Here is an 18,984-nt window from a genome sequence, read left to right as displayed (position 1 = left end):
CCACTCGGGTTCTGAGGAACTGAGAGTTGGACCGGGTTCAAATTATACTCAGTCTAATGGGATCAATATGTCTAATACCTGAGTGGATCTCACTGGATCAGGTCAACCACATTTTGTATCAGGTCCAGTTATCCTCGGATCTTTTCAAATCGTGTTGCTCCTTAGTGAAACTGTATTTTTGCACGTCAGGTTTGGGTGGGTTTCACCGGCTCAGTTTCAGATCGGGTCCGGCAGTTTGGACCTGTGAAGACCCCTAGTTACGATCTCCCCTCATACAAAACCACATTATGTCATGTCAATTCCACATTTACAGTAGAGAAACGTGATGAAAGTGGACCTTCGAGCTTAGATTATTTTGTTACATTGTGTTGTGTTTTCGGTGGATTTCATTGCCTCTGAAACTTTTTTGCATCTGAGCTGGTTCACAAACGTGATGATGGAGATAAGAAACTATGATTTGCGATTAATCTCTGAATACTTCTACTGTAAAAGGCCTAAAAGGATGTTTGTGATGGTTTTGTGTTATTTGAGCAAATGACGAATAAATTATTTTGTAATCTTGAGATAAAGTGCGGTCGGAGAGGACAGATGTGTTGTCACTGCACTCCAGCTGTTTGGATCTTAAATCAGACAATGAGGTTTAAGTGCTGCTGGATTTCACAGCAGACGGAGATATGCTCGCTCACTCTCCACATGTTCTCATATAGGCGGTGTCTCTCTCTCTAACTCTGTTAAAATTGTCATCCAGTTTATTTTCATACCACCCTGACTGATCTTATCAGCGTCTGCCGACAGTCTGCGGGCTATTTTAGACACCGACAATGACCGGTGGAAAGAGAGAGAGAGAGACATAGAGACAGAGAGAGAGAGAGAGGGAGAGTTTTGACCAGACAAACAGGTTAGTGAAGGTGACCTCAAGTCCAGCTGGTTTACACTGAGATGCTGTGATTCTCCGGTAGTTTCCACAAGGACACTGGAATGTGTCTGGGAAGTGTGTGTGTGTGTGTGTGTGTGTGTGTGTGATATAAGTATTGGGCCTGTCCTGGAAACTTTCTAAGGGCGTCTATTGTTTATTGCACCCTGTTTACTCTGTTTAGTAATGAATGATTCAAGTGTGTGTGTGTGTGTGTGTTCTCAGTTCCTCCACACCCTTGTTTACATGTTAAAACAGTTACTCTGCTGTATAACTCCCACTGTGTCAAACTGTGACAGAATATACATATATCTATATCTATATAGATATAGATCTCGGCCTTTGAGGAGTTTGAGGGTTCTGCAGTATCTCAGCTGTTCCTAGGACTGCACTCTTCTGGACAGATGTTGTACCTGGAATCTGCTGGAGCCACTCTCCCAGTTTGGGGGTCACAGCCCCCAGTGCTCCCATTACCACTGGCTCCACTGTTGCTTTTACCCTCCACATCTTTTCTAGCTCCTCTTTCAGCCCTTGGTATTTTTCGAGCTTGTCGTGTTCCTTCTTCTTGATGTTGCCGTCACCGCTGCCTTCTTCTGCTGTTTGTGGATCAACACGATGTCTGGTTGGTTAGCCGTCACCAGTTTGTCAGTCTGGATCTGGAAGTCCCACAGGATCTTAGCTCGGTCATTAGTTAGCTTCTGGTTATTTGAGTGGTTAACGCCACTGACTTTGGTACAGGTGATCAGGGACCGGCTCGGACGTCGCCCGGGTCAGCAGGGTCCGTGTCAGGTGCTGGGGAACCAGGGCGACCTGATGAGAATGAGCCACTGGAACTGAAAAATGCTCATCACAATCTGCCGAAGTTTAGAAAAGTCAAAAGAAATCAGCAAATATTCACGTTTAGAAGCTGTAGCCAGAGAATTTGGTTCATTAAATAACGACTCAAAATAATTAATTGATGAAGAAAATTGTTGTCAGTGAATTTCTGTCGCCTAACCATTATATTGTATATATTTGAGCCCAACTGATTCTGGGTTTTTGAGGCTGATACCAGTATTTGAGAGTTAGAGTTAACATACATTTCTGATAAGGACTTCTGACAGTAATTACTGCGAAGCGAACGATGTGATCAATTTATCAAACATTGGTACCTGCTGACCTGAATCAGACAGCTCATGATGTTTATAACATGGCTGCTGAGAATTCTTACTTCTGATTGGTTGGAGGGGGTGGATTACACTGGACACCTGTGATGCATGTGTTTGTTTGTAGATCTAAATGAATGCGGCAGTATTAACTGGTAGGTAAAGATAGCAACAGTGAGGCTTAGCTAAACAGCTTGGAGCTAATGTTATTAGTGTAACCACCAAGAGGATAAATAACAAGATAAACAGATAAACCACAAAAACCTGTCAGGTATTATCTCTTACGTCTCATCTCCCAATCAGTGTTACTAGATAACTCACTCATTAACTATGTGGCCTGTGCAGTGTGATGTAGCATCTGCTCTTTGCTGTAATGTAATAATTTCTTCTGACATTAGCGGATCTTCAGGAAGACCCGACACTAAAACTGTGACGTTATCCGCAGAAGTGTGGCCTGACAGAAAGAGCTCGGAAACCACTTTCTGGGACATAAACAGTTTTGATAAGGATCCTTAGATGTGGTAATTTGACAGTTATGATCCAGATATGTAAAAATAAACGTTAACAAATCGATATCGTCCATCCCCATCCAGAAATTACTATATGAAACTGGCAGGTCAGATTCAGTAGTAGTGTACAGCTGTGATTAAAGGGAAAGCAGCCTAACATGTTGCATGACTGTCACACTCAGCTGTTCTTACTGTAATCACACCCACACTGGAATCCACTCAGCCTTATAATGTCTCAGCATTTAGTTAAAGGGAAAAGGTGGACCCTGAATCAGAGGTCTTCACAGGTCCGCTTGGTTTGCTCAGACCTCACCAGGGACCAGAGTCCTGAATCTAATTAACATAAACGTACACTGCTGTTTCTAATATAACGGCAGCACAAAGTCTCAGTTCAGTGTTCGACTGTGAAATGCAGAGAAAGTTCTGGATGTTCAGGTGAGGGCTTGTTTTCAGATGCTGCTAAACCACCATATCAGCAGATTAGATGTGTGTGTGTGTGTGTGTGTGTGTCTTTTGTGTCATTGCTAAACAGGAGTAAAGGAGTCAGCTGTTTGTACCTGCATCGCTGTTATGTACCATTTACACACACACAGGCCTGCAGGTCAGGGTGCTGGATTACTGGCAGATGATTGATGTTTTTTGAACTACTTTAAAAAAAACAAAAAAACAACGCATTTCAAAAGATCTGACCCAGGTGAGATCAGGTAGGCCAGGTCAGGTAGGACAGGAGTATTCACTAAACATCCTGAAGCTAAAAGTAGCTGCTAACTGGCCGAGTTTGGAGAAACTCCTAATAATACTGTTTGTGTCAGTCCGAACGGTAAGACTCCCCAGTTTTTGGTCTGAGAGTAATTCACAATTATTCACAAAGTAACTAAGTATATTTACTCAACTACTGTACTTAAGTGAAGTTTTGAGGTACTTTACTTGGGTATTTCCATTTTATGTTACTTTACACTTCTACGCCACTACATTAATTTGATAACTTTACTTTGCAGATTCAGATTAATAATATAAAATAGATTAAGACGGGAAAATTCACTAGCTACCCAGCAGTATATGAAGTCATTAAAATGAGTTCCACCTTCATCAGCTGCAACATTAAAGCGATGAACACATCAGTGCATCAATAATTATAATCCTATAATAAAATATATATTATTCTGCATAATGAGTACTTTTACTTTTGGTACTTTAAATATATTTTGATGCTAATGCTTTTGTACTTTTACTTAAGTAACATTTTCCATGCTGTAAAGTAATTGCAGTAGTAGAGTAAAAAGTACAATATTCTCCCACTGAAATGTAGTGGAAAGTAGCATAAAATGGGGAAAACTCAAGTAAAGTTTATTTTGAGTAAATATACTTGCTACTTTCCACCACCGCTGTCCGACCTGTTGTTTAACATACTTCCTGTGGTGAGTTCAGGTACATCAGTGCATCTGACCTCAGTTTGACTGATTATTATCTTTATGCATTCTGGCTTCTTATGTTGGCGTGCAGAGCTGAGACCTGAGCTGACAGATACACATCACAAAACATATGCAGTAGAGCATCAACCATCAACACAACCATCTCCACGCTCCGTTCTACATGAGTGATGGATGAAGATAGGTCCTATGTTCCTCTTGCGCATTATGATGATTATCAGGAGACGATCATGTGATCTATGCCGTCTTTAAAACTCAATACAGGGGTACAAGTCCATGTCGGGCCAGAGTTATTTTCAAAATATCAAATAATGAAAAACTAAAGAACTCAGACGGCTCGTACTTTAACTCCACCAGGGGTGAAAATCCTCAAAACGTGTTTAGAAATGTTTAATCTGCATCAGAATACACACAGTGATGGACAGTCATGGGACATAGGTGCCAGATTATTTTCATTCAAGAATATGTTTTTAAAAAATCCTTGGAAATAATGAAGAAACACCAGCAGGCAGACGATGCCACAGGTTGAAAACAAACATCAAATAAGTCAAACTTATTTTGAAGAGAAAACATAACATAAACAAACAATACCAACATTTCAGGTGCGCTCACTTTCAGTTTGACCTTCAAAAAAAGTGGTTTAGATAATCTTGATAAACTGTTGGTTTGGTTCCAACCTCTCTGATCGGCTAACTGCTCGTGTTCCTTGTCTTGTCTGCCCAGATTTCTAGGAATTATATCCATATTGTGGAGGTCAGGGTGGTGGATGGGCGTGTAGCGAGTGTGACTTCCTGCAATGTTTGCCTTTATAATAGCAGAGCCACAATCTTTCCCTAATCTTAACCATACAATAGTTGTCATGTGCAGGTACTGTAGAAAGTGACATTTTTAAAAACATTGGCATTGGACAATAAGGCTGCAACTCATGTACCCTTGAATAAAATCTGCCTACAATCTACGAGTTCTTACAACTAAATTCTTTCCAGATATGAACAATTTTGCCTCGCCTGAGTTAATTTCTCTGGTGGTAAGAGTTGTGGTAATTGGTCAAGGAACAGTTCAAATGTAGGAGTTCTTTCATTGTAAGAGAATACATTTGTATTATGTATATACTTAAACATGATTAATATTCTACATTTTCTATTATCTAGAATAAGATCAGACCGCATTTAAATGATATAAACAAAGTTAACATCAGTCTAACATTGATATGTTGGAAGCAAAAATAGATTTCCAAAAACAACTTCTGTTTATGTAGATGATACAAATTTTTGATCAGGGACATTTTGTAGACTTATCTCTTGATATGTTATTCATCCTCACTGGTGTGAAATTTGTTACCTGTGCATGAAAGCCATATTTACACCTAAAGACATGCCCAGATCTTATTTTTTATCCAATATGTTTTAAATCAGACAATGAATGCCTGTTTCCATCTTGACAACAAAGACTGTTGGTGGACAGGGACAATGATGGAAAATAAGTCTTTTGCTGTATCGCTGACAGTCTGATGTAGGAAAAAAATTCGAATGTATCCAAATAACCAATAGAAAGATGATGGCCCAAGTTGTAATAAACCTCTGTGTGTGTGTGTGTGTGTGTGTGTGTGTGTTTGAAACAGCTGGGATGTTTTGTGGTTTCGAAAACCCATGTAGAGAAGAAGAGAGTTATTATGAAATCAAATATTTGCCCGAGGTTTTGTTTAGAGAAAACTCTCCATCTGACCTCTGTGTTTGTGTGTCTGATAGTTAATGTGTCTTTGTACCAGTACACTACACAGGCCGAGAGTCAAACACTTTCTAAATCGACTCACCTCTGATTTAATTTGATGAAACAGATATCAGAGAGACTCAAGTACCGGTCTGTTATCTAAACTGAAGGAAGAACTAGTCCTGACTCAGACTGGATTTAATGGAGTTTCACAGACAGATTTGTGCAGCATCTGAAGACAAAGCTCCTGAAGGTCATAAGCTCCGGGTAGTGACCAAAAAATACAATTGGAGTTTCCTTCAGGGTTTCAGGGCTCAATTTAGGATTGGGCAATGAACTGAAAATTATCCATCTGTCTGTATTCTGCAACTTATCCAGGTGGTAGTGGCAGCAAGGTATACATCCCAGCTCCTCCTGGGGTATCTCAAGATGTTCCCGGGTCAGATATATAATCCGTGTGTACTGTACCTCCAGAATGGTTCTCTGAGCTCCTCCCAGATGTCTGAGCTCCTCACTCTGTCTCTAAAAGTCAGACGTTGAGCAGTTGCATGGTGAACCACGGCATATGCGGTGACATCAGCGGCAAATAGGCTTGCTCTCTGCTTGTCGTGTTTACTTTGAACATTGGAGGCGGCGGTGGTGACCACTCGCTATCTGAAAGCACCGTCAGCGCTTAGGCCAGACACCGAGGAAACTCATTTCAGCTGCTTGTATCAACCATTTCATTATCACGGTCATATGGTCAGCCCGCATACTCCATACTACTACATCGGTGGCCATGATGACATGTGTCAGCTTGTCAGGATACAACACTGTCCTTTTTCCCAGCGTTGACTTCCCAGCAGAGGGCGACTGATTTGTTTTGGCCGATGCCAACGAGCCAAAAAGTCCGTAATTCATAGTTCACCCATTCTACAGAATCAGATTATTCTCCAACTCCATCCTCAACTCTGTGGACCCACCATCAAACCGCCCAGCTCCCAGGCCGGCCATTCCTTGGAGCCGACAGCAGCAGTGGCCGGACTACGGGAGATAGAATCACTAAGTTTGACTATTAGATGCCAGAGGCATCACTTGGGCTTATTTTGGTTGACCAGCGGTTGAATTGAGTCTCACACTGAGTATTTTTGTTTGCTTCCTGGGATCCCGAAGAGGTGTTTTGTTGTTGAGATAAGGACTCATTCAGTAGTTGAACTGTGGGTTTTGTATTGAGCACCGACCATGTATTGAAAGACATGGCTCCTTTGTGGGGTTGACTGGTATATAACTAAAAATATTATCTTTGGCGCCCTGGCTCCCTGTCAAACCACTACAGTACATCACCGTTTTGCATCCCATTATAATATCAGGCTTCTCTTTATTTTTATTAAAATCGCTCCCACCTTGATTGTTTACAGTTTGATGTTTATTTAGGTATTTATTACTTTGACTTAGATGTTCAGTTCAACAGTTATCCAATTTCTAATAAATGCAAACATTGGGGGGGATTTCATCACATTCACACGGATCTACCCTACCCGCCTAAAGTACCCAGACTTCTTCTACTGTCTGTATGATGTGTTGCACTTCAATCTGATTTTCATCCAGCTGGCTTCACACTCAGCTGCAAACCAACATAGTGCACACAGGAAGTCATGATCTAATGAAGCCTGCAGAACGTCATCATCTGCATAGAAACAAATCCAAAATTATGAATCTCCACCCATTCGAGTTTACTGCAACACACATTGGCAGTGTCATATGGCGTTGAGTCATTTGAAGCTTGTCCAGTGAAGCACCAGACATTTCACACAGACTGGAAAAGTATAGGTCAAGTACAGCAGATAAATGGATGGATGGATGGACTCACTTTGACCTTGAGATTCTCTCCAGGTAGAGCTTATGTTTGAGGTGAAGAGAAGGACGGGAGTGATGAAAGACAGGCTTAATGTTCTTTACACACACACAACTGATATACACTGTGGAATGTGTGTGTGTGCATCATTAATCCACGGTCATATTACCACAGAGTCCTGTCGGTTCAGACCACCACCAGCAGCTCTGCAGGTTGTTTGTCGGCGTGTTGCTGCAGGTTTCTGGTAGAAGGTGAAATATGAAACAGGAAGTCCACTTTAAAGACTCTTAAAACCTCCAAACACACCACACTCAGGTTTACATGCTCCTGGTTGTGCAGACAAAAAGTTTCATTTAATTTACCATATTCAGTAATGTTAGCAGCTTCTCCATCTGTGGAAGCTGGTATCTGTATCCGACCAAAGATCGTTTGTTAGACAAAGAAGCTCCACTGATCGCCTCACATCAGTTTCTTCATTCATTCAGATCAATAACTGATCAGCTGATCAGCTTAATCGTAGCTGGTGAACATTAAGGTGTCGGATACATATCACATGTCAGATACACATTCTCAGGTTGGCTGCATTACAGCTTTTCTCCGTTGTTTTAATGCAGCGAAGCCAGATTTTAAGAATATGTGACACAAACAGCAAATGCATGCTCCAAAAGTTTGTGTTCTCAAAACTTTTCATACAAGCTCATGGTGGGAATTGTTGGGTCTCTGTATCTGTAAATAATATTATAAAGAGAAAGAAAAGTGCAATGAGATCACTTCTTTTATGAATTGGTGCTATATAAATAAAATTGAATTGAATTGAATACAAGCATCAAAATCTAATACTAGTGTCTAAAAAGAAAATGCTGCAACAAAAATCTCACTCAAGACTGCAAAAAGACAAAAAACTTGAAACAACCAATAAGAGAACATTTCAGATGTCATTTGGGGGCCAAATCTTTATAGTGGGGCCAGATTTGGCCCCCACACTGCTCTTTTCCGACCATTACATTAGTGTAAGGTACAAACAGACTCTCCTCTTAACATCTCACAGTGAGGACAGCTTGAGGAATTGTTGAAGAGTTTGTTTTCAGCTCCAGCGTTGCATAACTCCAGTCAGCCTCAGTGTTGATAAGAGGCTCATGTTCAGGCCTGTCAGGACCAGTCAATGATTAGCATGTCCTTCCACAGCTGATGGAGGTCTGGACAGCCATAAAACTGTTACTGACCAACTAGCCAACTTCCTGTCAGAGACCACAGCAGACTCTTCTCTCTGCTGATAATTATTTATCTGACACGTTTAAAGTAGCTTCACACAGACAGAAATACACCCAACTCTATTACAAACTTCCAGAGAGAAATAACTTCTCCGAACATGGCTTCTTCAAGGTTTTAAATTTTGTATATTCATGGAGTGTTTCTGATGTGATGCTGATGATTGAAATTTAATCTTTTTTACATGAACCAGTGTTTCATAAATCCCTAAGTTTTACTTAAACAGTCATATTTTTACACAAGTTTGCCTCTTCTGCGGTAAATCTGCATGTTTGTGTGTCTCTATTGACCCTGCATCCATTGGTTAAACCTCAAAATTTAACTTGATGTTGTATCTGAATGCTGCTTTGCAAGCCTTTGCAATAAGTTGCAATTGTTTAATTAACACACAATACAATACAAACTCGCAACACCACACCAGCCACCAATAAAGTCAAACAAGAGGAAGGAACGTATATTGTACGTACCTCTATTATCAGTTAAACCAATAGAAATAGATGATTATTATCCATTTTAGACTGGTGTAGTGTATGCCCTAAATATAATCTTCTACTGTATAATTCTGTCTCTGCACAACGTCAAATCCACCTTTTGCTTTTATACCAAGTACATTTGAAAAAACCACCAGAGGCTCTTAAACTTCATATGTATGATAGAAAAGTACTGAATTTGTCCTGAACGTTGAAGTGAAAGATATGCTTCCTTAGAAGAAGCTGGAGTAACTGCAGCTATGCCCCAGTTTATTATGGTTCTGTATATGTAAGCAGATGAAGAATTAAACCTGAAGGAAAAAATCCTACAAAGAAAGAAGATTGAAATGTCAGAGGAAACATATTTCACCCAGCTGTGCCTGCAGGGAATGAGCCGGACAATCTTCTACTTATTAAATATAAGAGGGAGGGAGGGGGGGGGGAGGGGGCTGGGGACATTTGAAGACATCACCTTGGACTTTAGGAAAGTTTGGTTGACCTTTATCACTACTTTCTGCCACTACTACGGACGTTTTATAGACTAAAGGATTAATCAGTTTAGCAAAAAGGTGAATGAATATGAAAATATAGCAGCCCTAGATTGGTTGATTTGTATCGAGGCTGAATTTAGTCTTTAACCACTTTGACAAAACTGCTTGCAAGATGTATTTTGGCTGTTAGAGGCTGTAATAACTCTCAAATACTGAAATCTGAAAATGTGTTACGTAACAGAATCAGGGACTGTCTCCTAAATTCACTTTTTAATATATAAACTTTATTTTATATTATTGTGATCCATCTGACTGTGAATCAGTGGTGGAATGTAACTAAGTACATTTACTGAAGTACAAATGTGAGATACTTGTCTTTTCTTTTCATGCTACTTTTACTTACCTACATTTCTCTGATAGATGTGCAGATCTGCTGCTTTTCCTCTGAACGACTGTAATAACTGTAATGTTTGTTAATAACGTCGAGCTTTGGACTGTCGGTCGGACACGATGACGCGGTGAAGGCGTCGCTTTGGGCTCTGGGTCGTCGTGACGGCGTTTCTCACCGTTTTCACCAGTTTTCCAAACCGATCGATCGATGGATCGACGGAGAAAAGAATCGGCAGATGGATCCAGAATGAAAAGCATCGTCAGCTGCAGTCCGATACAAACCGGTTCAACATGAGCTCCAGCTCCACCAGCTGCAGCAGCAACATCCTGCTTTACATTAATGCACGAGGAATAATAACCTGATGATAGAATATATAACAGCACAGCAGCCACAGGGACGCTGCACTGCTTTAATGCTTTAAGGGCTTTTTCCTGATCACACTCACAGACCTTTACTTGTACCAGAGTATTTTCACAGCATTTATTAGTACTTTTACTGCAGTACAGGATCTGAGGACTTCCTCCACCTCTGCTGTGAAGTTTTATCTCCTCATGTACTCTCATGCTTTACAACTGAAATCAAAACTACAAAGACCTGCAGGAGAAACACAACTCTCAGCTTTGCATGAACAAAGTTTAGATGTGAAGCTGCTGAGTCGAGTGTCTTTAGTGACAGTGAAGGAGGAGCAGCTCTCCTCTGAGTGAACCGGCAGACGACCAGAGAGGAGAAAAATGTGAAAGCAGAGCTCAGATTACAGTCTGCACACACTCACACAATACTGCTACTGTTCACACACACACATGTTGAGTACGTATATTAAAGGTACTTAGATCAACAGCACGCAGATGCACTTATAAAAGCCTTCCTTTCCTCCAGGTGTATCTGAACAGGTACAATCTGAGATTTTCTGACTCAGCAGCTTCGGCTTCTTCAGTTTCACACAGAGTCACAGAGTTCACTGTTCTGCTTCAACCAACAAAAGGCAGCAGGTATTTTCTGTGTGTCTGAAATGTCAGACGTCAGATCAACACAAAGCTGAATGAGACTTGTTGAAGAGTTTTCACATCTGTGTAAACTCAAGCTAAAGAGCCAGATATTTCCTTCAGAGCTGAAAGGAGAGTGAATATTGCACTTCATCCATCACAGACACGACTCCGATGGGATGATCACGTTGCCCCTTCCTGGCTGAGGAAGCAGGCAGCTGGTTGATCACATGTTCGACACCAACGCTGTATAGGATGACAATATGTCAGATGTTGTGTTTACGGCTTGTTGGAGTTATTCTGCACCTCAGGGCCCAGAAATCAATCAATGAATGCACCTTCAGGATAAACCTATGTTGTCCGAAATATGCTGAGAATAGAGTTCACCACCATCGCTGGAGCCAGAAAAAGGATGAATGCATTCAAACATATTCAGCAACATACTTCTCTTTAAACCTCCTGAGGTTGCGTCTATCACGTGCGATCACCAACGGTTATCCCTGTTGGCCCTCGCCGTCGATCCCTTCCTTGTTTTGACAGTAATCCTTCGTCTGAACGCTGAGTTTCTTTTTTATCTGCCGCATCAGACACTTTTCTTGGAGCTTGTTAGGTTGTGCTCCCAGCGGCCGCAGGCCACTGCGTCGCTGCGGTTGCTCCAGAGCCGTGTAGAGAGAGAGTTGCATCAACTCTGTTCAATCAAACCAGTCCTTTCTGGTTGATGTAAAGCGCATCATTACCGGTCCGCCAGCGCAGGAATGTCGCCACAGACACCAGATTTAAAAAGTGATATTATTGGTGGTGATATTAATCAGCACTGTGTGAACTCGTTTGGCAACAAGGGCATAGTTAAAGTTCCTTTCACAAATATTCACTCGTCCGTCTACTCTTTGCATTGGTTATCTGTACAAATAATACCTCTGTGTGACACAAACCCGTCGTGTTCCATGAACCAGAGAAAAAGGTCCAGCATGTGTCACCTCAAAGAAGAAAGAAAACTCCTGCTGCGTCCACGTTCATATATATGTAAAAGTCCCGAACTCCAGCCTTAAATCCTCCCTACAAAATCTAGGTGTCACTATGGACCAGGCTCTGATTCTGGACCAACGTGTCAAGTGTTTGACTCGTTCCTGTTTTACGTGTCTCAAGTGCAGATGGAGATGATAATTTACACTTTCATCTCATCCCGCCTCGACGTTTGTAATTCTCTCTTCACCTGCCTCAGCAGAACATCCCCGGATTGTTTACAAGTGTTGCTGATGGTGTTGGTGGTGGTATGTGGAAGAGGGTGGGGCTTCATCCATCCAGCTGGAACAGATTTCCTCTGAAGGCTGAACAGTAAGAGCTGTGTTTCTGTGTGGACGGGCACACTGACATGATGTATATGGGTAGTAGGTGTGTGTGTGTGTGTGTTGTTATAGCTGTGTTTTACAAGCTCCAGTGTCGTCTGGTTTAAAGCTACTCCAAGTGCTGACATATCACCTTACAGTGGTCACACCCTGTCAGTGTGTGTGTGTGGTTACCTCTCCCCAGTGGTCTTATTAAAACCGACCTCCACTCTTTAACTAGCAGTCTGGACACACATGGTCATGTTTTAAAAACATCCAGTTGGAAGAAAGTTGTACTCACACATCCTCGTCCTAAAATAAATTGAAGCGGTGGTCACATTGGATTTCACTCCACATTTAATTCTATGAGGAACAGGGCGAGACGCATAGACCTGACGTCACTTCCTGTCTAGCCCCGGTTTCGCTAGCTGCTCTAACAGTGTAATGTGAAAACTTCCATTGTGTGGAGGAGCTCCAGGAACATGTTTCCGCTCTTCAGAAAGTCGGATGGTACAACTGAGATAATCCACAGAGAGGAGTTTCAGCCTAGTCAGCAGAATAAAATGTAGGCATCTGCAAACCACGGATTCGCTGAATCTTTACATTATATATATATAATACATATCATATCAACATTTCTTGGAAGTGACGTAGTTAACTTTTAAAAGCAAGATTTCATCCTTGGAGGAGGAGGAGGGTCGGATGGTGGCGGGATCAGATGGCTGGAGTTGCAAAAGCAGCAGAGACCACAGTTAGCTTCCTGTTTCAACCGACAAAACCGGCTGTTCTTAACGTGTCGTTGGGACATTTGTTTTTTAACCCAAATAAGTCTAACCAAGTGGTTTTTGTGCCTAAACCTTACCAGACCTTAACCACAGCGTTTGAAACGTAGAGATTCAACCTTTGAACTAATGTACAGATTCAACGTCTCCGTGGTTTGCAGAAATGTAAAATGGCGACATTTTACTCTGGCGACTGGGTTGGGAGTTTAAAAAGGGGGCAGGACTTTGGCTCGGTGTGAGAGGAAACAGTGCTGTCTGACGTGAACGATTCTCCGAAATCAGACAGTTTAAATGAGAAGAAACTAGCTGACGAGAACGAGGACAAACGGAGAGTCTTCCGCTCCTCAGGTAGAGGATGAACACACACCTCCTGACAGTTTACAGGAAGCTACAGCAGCTTTCACAACAAAGCCAGCTCACGTGGACCTGAACCTGGGCTGTGAGGATGTTACAGGCTTTAACAGCGTGACCTCTGACCTCCTCACTGCTGCAGGAACCAAACTTTATTCTACCGCTGAACCAAACAAGTAACATAAAATACTAAAATGTGACTTCAAAGCCGAGATGTTCCCCTCACATTGTTTGGTTATAGAGATGATCTTCCCCTGGGCTCTCACTGTGTGTGTGTGTGTGTGTGTGTGTGTGTGTGTGTGTGTGTCTTCCTCTGTTGGCACTGAGGTGGACGAACGAGGCAACATCTGGAGGCCTCACATCCTCACATTAACTGCCGTGTGTGCCCCACAGAAGACTTTTATTTTGAAAGAGTAGCCCTGGAGAAACGCTCTCCTCTGATGCAGCAGTTGAAGCAGGAGATGACATCACTTCCTGTCCAAGTGTGTGTGTATGTGTGTGTGTGTGTGTGTGTACTTCCTGATGTGAGTGTGTGTATTATCTGGCCGCTGCAGTATTGTGGTGGGATGAATAACTGAGTCATATTTCCTCTCTAATTATCCTGCATCATGTCTGTTTCTGGTTAGTGGAAGCTTTATCACGCTGATGTTGATCTTCTTCAAATGAAATGGGTTCAGATCTGAACTCACAGACGAAAAAACACATATTGAATCATTCAGTGTGACTCGCACGTCCAGAGGAGATCATTATCTCTGACGTCCGTCCAGAATAAACCTCCATAACAGAATAGAAAAGAGCCGCTGCAGAACCTGCCTGAGAATCCTGCTGTTTCTAAGTTTCCTTCAGTCTCACAGTGATCCAGAGACAGCTGTCTGTCCGTCCACGGGTCCACTGCAGACAGGAGCTGCTGACTGCTGGTTCGGCTGCTCTGATGGGACGGTTTGACTACATGTGAACAGATACGGGTCACAAACACACGGGGCTCAAAGCGAACAGCAGCATCGACCTGCAGCTGACATCACAACAGGGTCCCGCTCTCCTGATGGCTTTAATTGTTTCTGTCGTCTGATTGGTTCCCGAACAGGCCTGTATGTTGGTGTTAGCACGTCAGCATCTATCACATTAGCAACACCATTTTTGACTTCCTTCATTTTCACACTAAAGTCAAATTTCAAACTGAGCTGATAAAATGCAGCAGGAGGAAAAAAACTCAGCATTCCACTTTAAAATACAAGGGTGTTAATTATTACTCGGGGGGGGGGCAACAACCCACATACGAGCTCAGGACGGGATTAAATCAGTGACCAGCACAGGTGATGTTAAAGTCACGTCACCTCTCCTACAGACAGAGATCCAGTCTGAATGTAGATTAAGAGATTTGTCAGATTGGTCTGAATTAGTGGAGACTCCTCTGACAGCTCTGTGATCTCAGCCTGCCGTCTCTGCACAGTCTGGATGATGTCATCACAGTGCTGCTGTGACATCATCTGCTGACGTCACAGCCCTGACAGTCTGAGAGGATCCTCCCCGAACGACTTCACGGTGACAGACAGTAAACGCTGACCTCAGACCAGCCCTGCCGTCTCTGGAGGATCACAGAGTCAGCCTACTGTCCGTCAGGGAGGACTCACTGAGACGCAGGATTTTTCCCATCAACACCCCGCTGTAGTCCGGCTGTTTGCTCGAAAAGTCAAATCAAGCCGAGTTTATTGGTGTTCTGCGTAATCATCGTAAAGGTCAGCGGGAATAAAAAAGTGTCTCTTCCTTTTGTCTCGGTGGACAGCCAAAACCACAGTTTTAAGCTGATTTACAACCAAATGTAGTTTTGAGGAAATGAACTGTTTAGATTTTGAACATGTGGTCAATAAAGTAATACTGATAGAGCAGAGGAGCGGCTAGTATCTGCGGTAAATGTTTGTCACGAGGTCCGCTTACTGAGCTCTTCTTGTAGCTTTCAACCGGGTGAAATGGTCAACAGCTGTGGAGCTTGCGTTCAGAAAATGTTCCACAGATATGTTTCCCCAAGGTCCAGAAAGACTCTCCACACTGTGATGAAACCTCCCAGAAAGCTCGGCATTTTAAAAAGCGTTGACAGTCGAGGAGAAACCTGATCAGAGTTTCTGTGGGAACCTCCGGCTCCGTCCCTCCGGCTCCCCGAGGGCTGCTTTGATGTTCAAATCAAACGAACCCACCTCCAGAGTGCTGCAGAGTCAGGGACACACACAGCTGAGTGTGTGTGTGGTGATGGCGCTGATGTTTGCCTCTTGATGAACAGCTGTTAATGCTAATCAGTCGGAATAAAGGGGTTTCATTGTGAGTATCTGACCTTTAAGGTCTTTTATAAAGAAACTGGAGTTAAAAAACAGAAAAATCTGCAGCCAAAACACGTCAGCGCTGTAACAACAACAGTGACCTGAATGTGCTGCTGCCAGCGCTGGAAGAAGTGATACCACAGTGTAGAAACAACAAGTAAAAGTCCTGCTTTTACTTTTACTTAAGTCAAAGTACAAAAGCATTAGCATCAACATATACTAGTAGCAAAAGTACCAGCAGGAGAAGCTTTACATATTATGTTTCACAATATTTTAATATTAATTAAAAGCACGGTATGTCATTTCTGCCGCTAGGCGTCTCTCACACCAAAACAAGAAGAAAAGACGTAGTTTCGTGACACCGTGAAGTAGCATAGGATCATGGGAGTTGTTCTGACGTGACGTGACATCATGTTCACGGACGAGGTAACGTATTAAAGTTGTATTCACGTTACGTTTAGTCACGTTCGCCTGGTGCTTCCTGTGTTTCCCCGGAAGTTACAGCAACCAGAGGGGGCAAAGGGCCATCAACAGGCGACCAAATGAAACGCACCTTTACCTTGAATAACAGTACGGATTTCTCTGGGTTCGTTGGAAACATTTGGGATAATGTACACAACTCAACAAAATATATAACATAGGTCTAGTTGTTTTTAGACATTTGAAAGCAGAAGTGTTACATATTATGCCTTTAAAAGGAAACTCTATTTAGAAAAATACAAACATATAAATTGCTGTAAATGGATGTAATGTGGTGTTTTAATGTGCTTCTCATGAACTCATAATGGATGAAGCTTGAACTCAGCCTTTACAAACTAAATAGCCCCTGTTATACAAAATGCATTCATAAATACCAGTAATAATAATAAGTAATAACCAGCTGCAGCATTTTGAACGCTTTATTTTCCTTTTTTTAAACAAAACTTGGTTTATAAGTCAGTGAGAAACATTTCTTAAAAATGAAGCAATGACTTATGAGTTTTCGTCACAGGTTGATTCATCCACAGGATGTGACCAATTCAACCAAAGAGTATTTTTTCATTCTCAGATTATTGTTAAAATTCACTCTAATTCACACAAAAAAGCCAAGAGATTATTGCGCTGCAGAACTGTTTCATTCTTCTTTTCCTATCCTGTTAATTTTCCCATGTTCATGAGATTTATTTTCAGTCCCTTAAACGTTAAAACTTAATATCAGCTGAACAAATGTTTATGTCGCCCGTCTCCCTGTTTCCGTCAGTGCTGGAGATCCTGCAGCTGGTGAAGAAGCGGGACCTCTTGTTGGCCGACACTCACATCCTGGAGCTGGAGCAGGAGTGCAATGAGTCCGCCGCGGCCGACCGGGGCGCTGCGCCGCAGGCGGAGGACGCCACCAGCCCGAGCGTCAAAGACGGCGGGCGGAGGAAGGCGAAGGACGTGGAGCTGCTGTACGAGGAGCTGCAGAAGGAGCTGTGGGCCGTGGTCAGGGAGTCTCTGCGCTCCCCGACAGCCGGGCCAAACCTGGGCCTGGTGGTTCAGGTGAGGGACGGAGTACATTTTGATAGAACTATCAAATGAAAGAAATCCAAACCCAACAATAACTTCCTTTTCTGTAGACGCCACTTCGCAGCCTGTTCACACAACTGATCATCAGTCATAAATACACATCTGCCGTCCTCTGTGTGGCCTCTAGAATTAACCAGAAACTCAGACAGTTGAACACAAACGACTGACAGTTAATGACTGACGGTTTCAGAGACAGACAGGAAACATGCGGCAACAAAAGCACCCGATAAACGACTGTTACAGTAAAGAGAGCGGATGTAATTTAGCGGGAAACAGGGATCAGTGCTGACCTCACCTGTCTGTCTGTGTGTGCAGGTGCTGCAGCAGGAGGAGCAGGTCGATAAAGACTGGGCCCTCAGTGAGGCCGCGGCCCCCGGGGGCCCGAGGCCTCGCCGTCTGAAGCAGAGGTGGAGGGAGGCGGTGGAGGAGGCCGCTGACGGCTCTCTGCCTCAGAGAGCAGAGTTCACAGCCGGAGAGCTCGACGGATACCTGGACCGGCTCCGAGCCCGGGTGGTGGAGGACCTGGGGGCCTCCAACAGGAACGTGGTGTCCATTTACCCCGAAGAGTACCAGCCCTTCCAGGTGAGCAAACACCTGGACACTGACGTGATGAGGCTCATCACCTGCAGCAGCTCTCAGTGACTCAGGAGTCCTCTGGACCTCCAGCTTCTGTCAGACCGACCAGAAACCTTTCCAGCTGAAATACTTAATTACTCTGAAAAACTCAGGAGTCGTAAAGTTCAGACTGACACAAACATTATTTTCAGACACTTGGGAGCTACTTTACGCCTCAGGATGTTTAGTTTGTTCGTGATTGTAGAGATGATGTCTCAGAGTTAAAAGCACAGCAGCCCAACATGGATGGATCTGCAGATAAATATTGAACTTGGATGAAAATACAGTATGATAAGTGATTACGTGTATTTGTTCTGTCCCAAAGTAAGATTAACTCACAACCATCATCGTGTTTTATGTTATATTACACTGTATTCATTTACTCATTATAATTTGGGACTTCAGTAATTTCACTCTTAGAACCTGTGAGCCTCCGCAGCTTTTTCTTCTTTGTTATTGATTATCTGAAACTTTCTGCCGCGTTAGCAGTCGGTGAAACGTCTCATCTAACTACTGTGTCCTTCAAACTTTGGTGCTCCTCTGACTTCATCCAGCGCCGCACTGAGGGCTAAATGTTCACTTTATGATGCACTTTAACCTTTGACCTTTGACCTGTCAGGTGTACGTGCAGAGCTACCACCAGGCGGTTGCTAGGCGACTGCAGGCCATCACCGACAACCAGCTGGAGATCACTGACATCTACTCCCTGCTGGACTGGCTGCACAACATATACAACAGGTACACACACGTTAAACATGTTGGAATCCGCTGAATTAGCACAAAGTAGTTCCAAGAACTGCTGAATCAGAGCAACTAAACTAGGAACTAAAAGTCCCTTCTGTACGTTTCCACATCTCCCGAAGAGCGATGTAAATTAGACGAATTAGATCGATTAAAGTATGAAGAAAC

The 18,984-nt window shown here is 42.9% G+C and overlaps 1 protein-coding gene across 1 annotated transcript in view; it reads left to right on the top strand.

The window, feature by feature from the left end:
• LOC122879250 (tumor necrosis factor alpha-induced protein 2-like) overlaps positions 1–18,984 on the top strand; it is a 46,947-nt gene that overhangs the window by 15,752 nt on the left and 12,211 nt on the right. The window contains 3 exon segments of the mRNA XM_044203156.1: positions 17,156–17,433; positions 17,776–18,042; positions 18,695–18,813. Of these exon segments, the coding sequence (XP_044059091.1) occupies positions 17,156–17,433; positions 17,776–18,042; positions 18,695–18,813 (664 nt within the window).

Source organism: Siniperca chuatsi, linkage group LG7, assembly GCF_020085105.1.
Source record: "Siniperca chuatsi isolate FFG_IHB_CAS linkage group LG7, ASM2008510v1, whole genome shotgun sequence".
Taxonomy (NCBI): domain Eukaryota; kingdom Metazoa; phylum Chordata; class Actinopteri; order Centrarchiformes; family Sinipercidae; genus Siniperca; species Siniperca chuatsi.
The sequence above is the reverse complement of the archived record's forward strand: the minus strand, read 5'-3'. Positions and strand labels throughout refer to the sequence as shown.